Raw genomic sequence first — 11,479 nt, 5'->3', positions numbered from 1 at the left:
AACCTGACGGACAAACCTGACGGACGAACCTGACGGACGAATCTCGCGGCCGAACCTGACGGACGAACCTGACAGACGAACCTGACGGACAAACCTGACGGACGAACCTGACGGACGAATCTCGCGGCCGAACCTGACGGACGAACCTGACAGACGAACCTGACGGACAAACCTGACGGACAAACCTGACGGACGAACCTGACGGACGAATCTCGCGGCCGAACCTGACGGACGAATCTCGCGGCCGAACCTGACGGACGAACCTGACGGTCGAACCTGACGGATATGACGAACCGGACGAAAAACGGACGGAAAACGGACAAAAAACGAACGAAAAGCTGTCGCAAAGCTGAAAAAGCTGACGAAAAGCTGAAAAGCTGAAAAAAACTGACGAAAAGCTGATGAAAAGTTGAAAAAAGCCGACGAAAATTAAACATTTTTCCAAAATTATACTTCGGATCTAGTTTTTTTTTTGCAACACAGAGCTCAGAAAATTCCCGGGATACACCCTAGGTCTCTGGGGGGTTTCCATCACACAATCTCTTCTGAGTCCCTAGGAAGTATGCATACTAACCTGGGAGCTCCCCTGCCTGCCAACCATCCTTAGGATCTCAGCCGACTCAGAAGAGATTGTGTGATGTACGAAAGACCATGCAAACGATTTCATTCATATAGGCAGGGTTCTAAATGTACCGACATCTCCCGGGTTCCGCCGCCCACTATACTTTGCGTGCGATGGGGGCGGGGCTTAAGTCGACACCCTTATTAGAGATAGTTCATCATTTTTGAGAGTTTTTAACAGAATTTTTTTTTGGAAGATTCAAGAATAAAAACATACTTCCATGACTTCAAAAACCTGGAACACAATTTAAATTTGTATTTTTATTTTTTCGTACTAGTATAATAGACATAATTTTTGAAATTTTTTTGATCTACCAAAAATTCACTGAACCGCCGCGACAATTTCCAGTTGTAAAATGACTTTTTCTGATTCATTCACTTTCTTCATTTTTTTCATTCCAATTTTCTTTTTTCCAGTTCCTTTAACCCAATATTTTTCCTTTCCAGAAACCATGCCCCCTCGGAAGAATGCTTTTGCTCACAAGAAGAATACAAATGAGAATAACCAGAACAAAAATTCGTACCAAAAGAAGCCGGAGGTGATTCAGAAACAACCGGAACCATTTGAGCACTTGATACCAAGAATTGAGAGATTTGAGACGAATCTCGATGAGCATGATTCTGCGATTCTAGGTGTGCGAAAACGAATGGAACAGTATGAGGAGGAACGGAAGGAAGAAAAAAGGCAGGAAGGTGAGATTGGATTGTGGGATTTTCAAGGATTTGTAGCCTAGATAAAATAGTAGCTAATAACCGTAAAACCTGTAATAGAAGGGCCCCCAGACTGTCAAGTTTCTGCTAGTTGAAGCCCACTCTATACATGCTCTTTGAGCTAAATTATATCGGTTGCTATGAGAGATATTGAAAATTTGCTAACTGATAAAATGCTTCTGAAATTATGATAAACATTTTACTATGTGACAACTTTTTTGTATCTTGCACAGGAACCGAGATAATTGAGCTCAAAGTGCAGTACCTCACACTCTAATAGAACTTCCCCTCCCTTCCAAACCGCCAATTTTGAGCTTGAACATCTCGGTTCCTGTAGAAAATATCAAAAAGTTATCAACTTATAAAATGCCTGTCATGTTATCGTCTGCCATTTATCAGGGAACACATTTTTGATATCTCTCACAAGAACCGAGATATATGGGTTCAAACATGACCGTTTGAGATGCCTTCTATTATATGTAGTTTACTATCTGCCAATTTTGAGCTCATATAACTCGATTACTGTAAAAGATATCTAAAAATCGTCAACAGATAAAATGTTTATCATAATATCACTAACATATTATCAGTTGAAAATTGTTTGATATCTTTCACAAGAACCGAGATATATGAGTTCAAAGTTTACTGTACTTTATTGAATTTCAGAACTTGAAAGAGTCGAAGCCGAGAAGGCTGAAAAGGCCGCTGAAGAAGCTGCTGAAAAAGCCAAAATTGCCGCTGAGAAGGCCGCTGAAGCCGCTGAAAAGCAAGCAAAGACAGAGAACCAAAAGGAAAACGAAGCTTCGAAAGAAAACCAAGTTCCTGGGAACAATTCCAAAGACTCCAACAAGAACAAGAATTCCAACAACGCGAAGCCATTCAACAATTCCAATAAGAACAACAAGAACAAGAAGCGATTCAAGTAATCTGAATCTTATGATCCATCTGAATCGCTCTCCATCTATAACATATCTTACCTAAAATGTTTCATTTGTAATTAGAAATTGCTCATCTCGAAACTTATCTCTCCATCATTCTGAAAATATGAGAATCGTAACGTTGTTCCTAATAATAATAATTTTTATGACATTCAAAAGTCTTCTAATAAATTTCTTGATTAATAATAAAGTCTTTTTTATGTACTGTAGTTTAAATGATCAACAAAAAGTTCGGTATTTCGGACATCGCTTTGTTGGAACAGATGCTGAACCAAAAATGATGATTTCATATTATTGGGATTACTGCTTTTAGCCAGAGAACGTATGTCTTGCAACATTGTTGAAACAGCTCCAGGCAATAAAGGAAAATAGTTTCAAAGTTCAGAGCAAATATTTTCGATGAAAAAATTAGAACGTATAAAAGCGGATAACTTACTAGGAAAGACATGTTCTTCCTTCCTTGTGGAAACATGCACACACTCTTGGCTTTCTTGGCTTTGGCTGTGGTCCCGTCTTCTGGATTCCACTTTGGATTCCCAACTCCCACACCAACACTTCCAGGATTCCCATCCATTCAACCAACTCCAATTTCAACTTGTCGAGTTGCAACCGTTGGAAGTGAGCTTTCAGCATCCTGGTACTTATAAAAATATATTTTTAGGAGCTATTAGAAACGTCTGCCCAACTGGATACACAGCAATTACAAATGGAGGATGTTGCATTGCCTCTCAAATCATCTATTCTGGATCTACTAGTACCCCTTCATCTACCTGCGTTGATCGCCCAAATGTCAACGGAATCAAATAGTGTCCAGGATGGAAGAGCTACTGTAACGATGTTTTCTACAAGGATTACATGACCCGTCATTGCCCACAAACTTGTGGATTCTGTAAGTTTCGGTATTGATCATTATGAATCCAAATTCTTTTTCAGGTTCACCCACTCCTACTTCCACTTGTCGAGTTGCTACTGTTGGCAGTGAGCTTTCAGAATCCAGGTCAATAAATAACAACCTATTTTTAGGAGCTATCAGAAACGTCTGCCCAACGGGATACACTGCCGTTACCAATGGGGAATGTTGTATTGCCTCTCAAGTAACATATTCTGAATCTACTGCTCCCACCATTCGTCCTCCATTCTCCTGTGCCGATCGTTCGAATACCAATGGAATCAACGAGTGTCCAGGATGGAGAAGCTACTGTAACGACGTCTTCTACAAAGACTTCATGGCCCGCAACTGCCCACAAACTTGTGGATTGTGTAAGTCTTTGATCTACCGATTATAAACTCATATTAAATAATTCTAGGCTCTCCTACTACCCCATCCACCTGCATTGACGTCGTCAACCCAACCACCGGAAGATCGGAATGCTCTGCCAACTTGGGACTCTGCAACAATGTCGCCTTCAGAGATTGGATGAAGATCCAGTGCCCAAGAACTTGTGGATACTGTAGATAATTTCAAGGACTAGTTGAATTTATAAATGTCACTAGAATCAAAACCATTTTTTAAATAAAAATTTTAGCATGCAACCGAAAATTGAAAAGAACAGTTAATTCAAAACACAACAGCAGATTTGGTATTTGGTGTTTCCTCCTTTTCTCCTTTTCTTATCAATTTTTTGATTACGAAATCTCGATACGGCTTGTACATAACGACTAGAGCAATTGAAGTGTTCAACCCGATAGTTGGAATTATTAAATTGCAAATATTCATGAGTCCTGAAACAGAACCATTCTTGGATTAAAAAAAGTAGTTTTCTAGAATCCTTTACCCTGATTTCTGTATCCAGTAGTCAATACAAATGCAAAAATTCCCAATGGAACTACAAAAACAGCCAAGAAAATTGCCACTTGGGAGAATGATGCAAATAAAAACATTTTCTGCATTCTCCTAGTATTTCTTGAGTAACGGGCGGCCTCTTCAGAATAGATGTACCAGACACAATGGGAGACAAAAAATGAGTACTGTAGGGAGATGAAAAATAGAATTATGAGGATTCCAGTGCTGAATTCGTTGCGATTAGTGTCCACGGAGAATGTGTAAGAGGAAAAGTAGAGAGGATCTGGGCAAGGGTTGAGCTGAAAAGAAAAGATTTTTGAAATAATTCGAAAACCAAAATTTCAGGAAGAAACTTACCTTCAAAAACTTAAACTTCAATTCATCACTATCTGCTCTTAACCAAATCGCCAGGAGCATTACAGACATTCCCAAAAATGCATTAAAAATGATTAGAAAAATTCTAAAAGTGGGATTTTGAATTCGAAATCTGTAGCCTTTGGGAACCATGTGATGTTGGCGATTTTCAAAAATAAGAATTCCAGCTGATGATATTCCTGAAAATCAGAATTTCATAATTTTTAGAATTTCGCTATTTCTACCTCCATAACAACACATAGCAAAATAAAATTGAATTTCAGATGGAATCTTGAAAATTGTGCTGAAAATTCCAATGTATCCCATTGCAAAAATTGGATAAAATACATAAGGAATCAGGAAAACTGAATAAATCAGGTCTATCAGAAGCGTCCAAATTTTCAGATTCAATAGACATAATTTCAGATGAACCATTGATTTTGGAGTGTGGAAAATCAAAATGTAATAGGCGAAAAAGTTGGATGGAATACCCAAAACTCCAATAATTCTGGCTCCACCAGAGAGAAATTTAGGAGTTTCGATAAACGATTTTTGGGATAAATTGCATAATTGGGTGTAATTATAGGCATAGTAATTAGAAAGAGAAGTGGTCATAATTTTATCAATTTTAGTGTCGAACAACAAGGAAATAAGGCAGATGTAATTGATAAATTTTGATTAGTAAGAAAAACAACGAAAAAAAAAGAGAAGGTCACAGGTGAAAAATGAAAACGAAAGAACCTCAAATCACATTGTTTTGAGCAACGTTGAGCTTCGAAAAGAGTTTTTATGGAAAAATATGTATGTAGAAGGGTGCTAGAAATCAAATAATCTGTTATTAATGTTTGAGATGTCAGCCGAAAAAATAAAGGTTTCGAAGAATTGAACGTTGTTTAGAACCTTCGAAACATTTAGAATGTCAAAATCTTGGAATCCCAGAAATGGCGGGAATTTTCAAATTAGTTCAGAAGTTCAAAATTTAATATTCGAATCACTGATTCATGATTCTGAATCTTAACTCTATTCCTGGAAGTTTTGGTTTCAAACGCTTCATCTCATTTGGATGAATTTGATTATAAAAGCAGTCAACTACAAAATTATAGCCTATTTTTAATTAGTAGGCTTGAAAAGGTCCAGACCTATTCAGAAATATCTCCTATTTTTTTCAGCCAAATCTGTATATTTTCAGTAATTTCATGTCAACGTTTAAAAATGAGGTTGCATGCTAAAATGTTTATTTACAAAAAAGATTCTGATTCTAGTGACATATGTACATTCAACTAGTCCTTGAAATTATCTACAGTATCCACAAGTTCTTGGGCACTGGATCTTCATCCAATCTCTGAAGGCAACATTGTTGCAGAGTCGCAAATTGGCAGCGCATTCCGATCTTCCGGTGGTTGGGTTGACGACGTCAATGCAGGTAGATGAGGTGGTAGAAGAGCCTGGAATTATTCAATTTGGGTTTACAATAACTAGAACAGTGACTCACAGAGTCCGCAAGTTTGTGGGCAGTTGCGAGCCATGAAGTCTTTGTAGAAGACATCGTTACAGTAGCTTCTCCATCCTGGACACTCGTTGATTCCATTGGTATTCGAACGATCGGCACAGGAGAATGGAGGACGAATGGTGGGAGCAGTAGATTCAGAATAGATCACTTGAGAGGCAATGCAACATTCCCCATTGGTAACGGCAGTGTATCCAGTTGGACAGACGTTTCTGATAGATCCTAGAAATAGGCTTTATATAGATCAGGATTCTGAAAGCTCACTTCCAACAGTAGCAACTCGACAAGTGGAAATAGGAGTAGAAGACGTGGATGAACCTAAGAAAGAATTCAGTTTCATAATTTCTATTATTATTCTGAAGCTTACAGAATCCACAAGTTTGTGGGCAGTTTCGGTTCATGTAGTCTTTGTAGAAAACATCATTACAGTAGCTTCTCCATCCTGGACACTCGTTGATTCCATTGAGATTTGGTCGATCAATGCAGGGGAATAGAGGACGAGGGGTTGTACCAGTAGAATAGGTGACTTGAGAGGCAATGCAACATTCCCCATTGGTAACGGCAGTGTATCCAGTTGGACAGACGTTTCTGATAGATCCTAGAAATAGGCTTTATATGGACCAGGATTCTGAAAGCTTACTTCCAATGGTTGCAATTCGACACGTGGAAATTGGAGTTGGTTGAATGGATGTGAATCCTGGAAGTGTTGGAGTTGTAGTTGGAAATCCAAAGTGGAATCCAGAAGACGGGACCACAGCCAAAGCCAAAAGAGCCAAGAGAGTGTACATGTTTCCAAAAGGAAGGAAGAACATGTATTTCCTATCACGTTGTCGGCTTTTATACTTTCAGATATCATCGAAAATATTTGCTCTGAACTTTGAAACTATTTTCAATAGTTGCCTATAGCTGTTTCAACAATGTTGCAAGAAATCCCAAAAATATGAAATCGTCACTTTTGGTTCAGCTTCTGTTTCAACAAAGCGATGTCCAAAAAAACCAACTTTTGTTGAGACCAGTATAGTACAGGTCATTAACTTGTTGAAAATTAGATGTATGATTCCAAAAAAGATAACCATAAACACAATTTACAATTCCTATAAAAGAACCTGCGATCTTTGGAAAAAAAGGATGTTCTTCCTAATTCTCGGAAACATGCACACCATTTTGGCTGTTCTGGTTCTTACTGTGGCCACATCTTCTGGATTACACTTTGGATTCCCAACTCCAATTTCTCCTGGAATCCGGACAGGAGTTTCACCTCCGTTCTCTTCTTGTCGAGTTGCCACTTCTGGAAGGGAGTATTCAGAATTCTGGTCCACGTAAAAACCTATTTTTAAGATCTATCAACAATGTCTGCCCAAATGGATACATCGTAATCACAAGTGGTGAATGTTGCCGTGCTTCTGATGTCACATCGTCGGTCATTCCTACCACAACCATTCGTCCTCCATTCGCCTGTGCCGATCGTTCAAATACGAATGGAATCAACAAATGTCCAGGATGGAGAAGCTACTGTAACGATGCCTTCTACAAAGGCTTCATGTCCCGCAACTGCCCACAAACTTGCGGACTCTGTAAATCACTCTCCTAGTTCTTATGAACCAAATATAAAATGATTCCAGGCTCATCTACCATCCCATCAACCTGCATTGACGCCGTCAACCCAAATACCGGAAGATCTGAATGCGCCCCCAATTTGGGACTCTGCAACAATGTTGCCTTCAGAGATTGGATGAAGATCCAGTGCCCAAGAACTTGTGGATACTGTAGATAATTTCAAGGACTAATGTGTATTCTGTATATATGTCACTCAGAACCATTGTATGAAAAAACATTTAATCTGGCAATATCATTGTTGAAACTTGATACCAACTATTAGAATTACTGTAGAAGAGCTAATTTTATCACTGAAAACTAACTGGTCAAAAATTATGTGTTGACTCCAAATAAGTTTTATCAAGTCAAAAAGGTTCTAAATTGTTTAGTGCTGTCCAAATTTTATCCGAAAATAACCATTTTTCGGCAAGTGACTGGCACGTTGGCATTGTTTTTTCGCTGGGTCTTTTTTTTGACCTACCCCTGTCTTCTGGTTCTTCACACAGTGCGCTGGTGCGTTCAATACGGGGAGGACCCCCTTCTCGATTACGAGAGGGTGTCATATCCTTATTGAACGCACTGTAGAAGAGAGTAACTCGCCTGATCAGTCGTTCATTTCTTGTTTTGTTTTCTACTTATATTTTCCTACTTATAGACGCGCGCGAACGTTGAATTAGAGGTAATCGGTAGGCTAGAATAAACCGATAGTGTAGAAAATTAGAAATCAATAAGCCGATATCAAACCGCTTGATTACAAACTTTGACCGTGTTTATTTCTAGTTACTGTAATTTTTGGAAATTATGGATTTTTAGAAGTTTGACAGTTTTTATTTTTTAAACTTTATTGAATTTCCGAGTTTTTGAAATTTGCAAATGTTTTGCATTTTTTCGGAACTTCAGGATTTCAGGATTTCAAGGTTTTTTTGAATTTTTGAATTTTTTTGGTTTTTCAACTTTGAGTCAATTTAACTTGGTTTCTGTAAAAGGTATCAAAACGGGCTTAGCTGATAAAACGTTAATGATGTTATGATAAATGTCAGTTGACCCATTTTTTATATCTTTAACAGAAACCAAGACAAAATGTTTCAAAGTTAAGAGTCTAAAAGCCCTTCTATCACGGCATTTGTATTTGGCTGTGCTATTGGTTATCGATTCATGTAATTTATGCCTCGTTTACTCACTCATTTTGGTGGAGAATCAAAGATTTTTCAGCTTCAAATTTTTGCTTTCAATAATATCATTTTTGTTCATGTAACTTTATCGTAAAACCTGTCATATGTAGAAGGTCCCCTAGCTTTTAATTTTGAGCCAATTTTTCTCGGTCCCTGTCAAAGATAAAAAATTTTCCAACAGTCTCCAGAATAAAGCACACTACGTCCGACATTTTTTTTTTGAATTTTGAATATATGAATTTGAAGTCAGTTATCGTTCAGGTAACAATTTGCTGAAAAAAGGAACATTAAAATAAAATCAGGCAGATTGATCATTTTTAGAACCAGCCGACATCATCTTCTCGAATCTTCCAGTTTTTCTTGTCCAGATCGTTTTATGTTATAACCACAACAATTTTCCAGATGACACCTCAAACCATTGACACCAACAAAAAGTCCGCATCCAAAGCAAAGGCCAAGAGCTCTAGCCAATCCCCGACACCCCAAATGGATATTCAACGAGTTGACAAGGGAGCTCAAAAGTCTAAAGGATCGAAGAAAACTGAGAAGTCCCGAAATCAAAAGAAGATCTCAAGAAAAAATGTTGACCAAGCTACTGTGAGTTTTCTTCTTTTCTGAAATTGTAATTATTAAAATTGAAACATTCAGGTTCTCCAAAACATCGAAAATTCCAAAATCGAAGAGAAGAGAGAAGAAGCGAAGCTCCGTCGATCCCTGGAAGAAACTGTGGAGTTTTATGACAACAACCGTATTGAGGAGTGTCTTATGGAGTATTTTGAAGAAAGAGAAAATTGGAATCAGGTTCCGGATGAAAATCAAAACTATCTAGCCCCAATTATGACACTGGAGCATGTTCGCATGGTCTAATTCTTTGTGAATTTTTATTTCATCATGCTTCTTCTGTTCACTGGAAATTGACACTGTTTTATTTCTTCCCCTGTTTTTGACCATATTCCAGACTCAATCTTTTGTTTTAAAGCTATCTCAAAATTCTCTTTTTTTACCTTCCGATCTCTTGATTTCTTTTGATCGGTCCTTCAATTCATTTCCCATATTTTCTGTATCTCGCCTGTGTTTTTTTTACATATACGGTTTGTTTTTTCTTTTGTGAATAAATGCAATCGTGTGGATAGTTGAATCCGAAATTGAAGCTTTTAGAATCTCGGAAATCTGAATATCCTTTCAGATTCCTACAAATCTCAGAATTTTCCAAAGATACATGATTTTTCGAACTTCAGTAGAAGCTCAAAAAACGTTTGGTTCTTGTGATTTCAACCGTTTCAGACCAAAAAGGACTTTGTTTGAACAGATGATGGGTCAGAAACTAGAAAAAACTTGTTTATGGGATCATGTTGAAAAAATGATCATTTTGAAAAAGTGAGTCCGACTGAAAACATTTTATCTGCAAAAATGCGAAATAACAAGGATCTCTGCTCGCTCAAAAACTTGTAAATTGAGCAATGTAATGAGCTATAAAAGGACGTAACTCGAAATGTTCAACATCCTCCTCTGTGAAAGATGTGCAAACTTTTGGTTATTTTGGCTATTGTGGCTTCGGCTTCTGGAAAATCCACACCTTCAACTCCAGTTTCTTCGGAAAATAAGCCACCGGTTGCCAAGTCACATCCTTTCCAAGCTGGCCTACCAACGGCACCTTCTGGATTCAACTTTGGGTTCCCAACACAAGCTACAATTCCAGCTCCAACAACTACGTCTTGCAGAACTAGACCAATTGGAGGTAATTTCTCAAGATGACCTTTAGAAAGCTTTAAAAGGAAACTTCCAGAAGCCATCTACAATCAGTGTCCCACCGGTCACACCCTGATTTCCAGTGGTGAATGTTGTCCTACTCAACAAGTCCTCCCATCCCCAACCAGTCACTCGACATGCTTCGATAAGGCAAATGCCAATGGAATCAACGAATGTCCACAATGGAAGGAATACTGTCATCACATGTTCCACAAGAGCTACATGACCCATCATTGCCCACAGACTTGTGGATTGTGTGAGTTCTCTATTAGATCCATAGAAATAACTAAAAAGTATTTCAGGTCCAGCCACCGCCTCTACCACATGTGTTGATTCGATCAACCCAACGACTGGAAGATCTGAATGTCTCGCCAACATTGGACTCTGTAACAATGCTTCGTTGAAGGATTGGATGAAGATTCAGTGCCCAAAGACTTGCGGATACTGTCAATAATCAAATTCTTCTTCTTTTTTTTTGGCGTAGATCGCTAGTGTTGTAAATAATTGAATCTTTTTAAAATAAATATTCATTCGGGCAATTCAGATGATCTCTGGCATAATTGAAATTCTGGGTGAACTCCTACGTTCCTTTGAGGAAGAGAGTTTCTAGCAAAACATTGATTTGTAAAGCTTTTTCAGCTATATATTTCACACTCAGATAGAAACAATATTATCATTTTTGAAAGCAGTTGGGATCAGAATTGCTGATATTCTACTTCCTGTTTCTAACGTTAAAATGGGAAAGCCATTCATCACTTAACTTTTTTTCCAGGAGCTCAGTGGATGGTCGGGATTAACCTAGTCGTATCAAGGACCTAATTTTTCACGAGTAACACGTTTCAGATGGTTCAAAATTTATCGGATGCACAATTTGAAGCGATTCTACAGGAAGCCAGGCAAAAATGATCTGCAGAAGATAAAATTGACATTTTCTGCAATAGTAGAATTTATGAAGATTTAGAGGAGTACTTCAAAGAACGAGAAATTCAGATTCCTTGGAAAATGTTTGAACATTTGCTCACCCGTTATCTTCTCTTTTTGTATTTCA

General features: G+C 38.1%; 6 protein-coding genes across 6 annotated transcripts in view; 4 read left to right on the top strand and 2 right to left on the bottom strand.

Moving 5' to 3' along the window:
* Positions 1-1,073: 1,073 nt before the first annotated feature.
* CBG25691 lies at positions 1,074-2,258 on the top strand (the record flags this gene model as incomplete). Its single annotated transcript, XM_045242796.1, has 2 exons — positions 1,074-1,314; positions 1,999-2,258. The coding sequence occupies 2 exons, from the start codon at positions 1,074-1,076 to the stop codon at positions 2,256-2,258; spliced, it is 501 nt and encodes a 166-aa protein (XP_045100374.1).
* Positions 2,259-2,716: 458 nt separating this feature from the next.
* On the top strand, positions 2,717-3,252 carry CBG21039 (the record flags this gene model as incomplete). The annotated part of the gene is made up of 4 exons (XM_045242795.1): positions 2,717-2,888; positions 2,932-3,024; positions 3,085-3,163; positions 3,204-3,252. 4 exons carry the CDS (start codon positions 2,717-2,719, stop codon positions 3,250-3,252), a joined length of 393 nt encoding a protein of 130 aa, XP_045097196.1.
* A 576-nt stretch (positions 3,253-3,828) lies between these two features.
* Positions 3,829-5,022, bottom strand: Cbr-srh-48 (the record flags this gene model as incomplete). The annotated part of the gene is made up of 4 exons (XM_045242794.1): positions 3,829-3,992; positions 4,046-4,352; positions 4,411-4,607; positions 4,653-5,022. 4 exons carry the CDS (start codon positions 5,020-5,022, stop codon positions 3,829-3,831), a joined length of 1,038 nt encoding a protein of 345 aa, XP_045097195.1.
* A 678-nt stretch (positions 5,023-5,700) lies between these two features.
* On the bottom strand, positions 5,701-6,702 carry CBG21037 (the record flags this gene model as incomplete). The annotated part of the gene is made up of 5 exons (XM_045242793.1): positions 5,701-5,852; positions 5,900-6,136; positions 6,179-6,232; positions 6,282-6,512; positions 6,555-6,702. 5 exons carry the CDS (start codon positions 6,700-6,702, stop codon positions 5,701-5,703), a joined length of 822 nt encoding a protein of 273 aa, XP_045097194.1.
* Positions 6,703-7,066: 364 nt separating this feature from the next.
* CBG21035 lies at positions 7,067-9,549 on the top strand (the record flags this gene model as incomplete). The annotated part of the gene is made up of 3 exons (XM_045242792.1): positions 7,067-7,212; positions 7,900-7,936; positions 9,331-9,549. The coding sequence occupies 3 exons, from the start codon at positions 7,067-7,069 to the stop codon at positions 9,547-9,549; spliced, it is 402 nt and encodes a 133-aa protein (XP_045097193.1).
* A 651-nt stretch (positions 9,550-10,200) lies between these two features.
* The window catches only part of CBG21034, a gene marked incomplete at both ends in the record, with an annotated part of 8,930 nt that continues 7,651 nt past the window's right edge, over positions 10,201-11,479 (top strand). Inside the window, one exon of the mRNA XM_002631767.1 lies at positions 10,201-10,293. Within this exon, the coding sequence (XP_002631813.1) occupies positions 10,201-10,293 (93 nt within the window). The remainder of the gene's footprint in view (positions 10,294-11,479) is intronic.

This window comes from Caenorhabditis briggsae (assembly GCF_000004555.2).
Source record: "Caenorhabditis briggsae complete genome, chrII, whole genome shotgun sequence".
In the NCBI taxonomy this organism is placed as follows: domain Eukaryota; kingdom Metazoa; phylum Nematoda; class Chromadorea; order Rhabditida; family Rhabditidae; genus Caenorhabditis; species Caenorhabditis briggsae.
The sequence above is the reverse complement of the archived record's forward strand: the minus strand, read 5'-3'. Positions and strand labels throughout refer to the sequence as shown.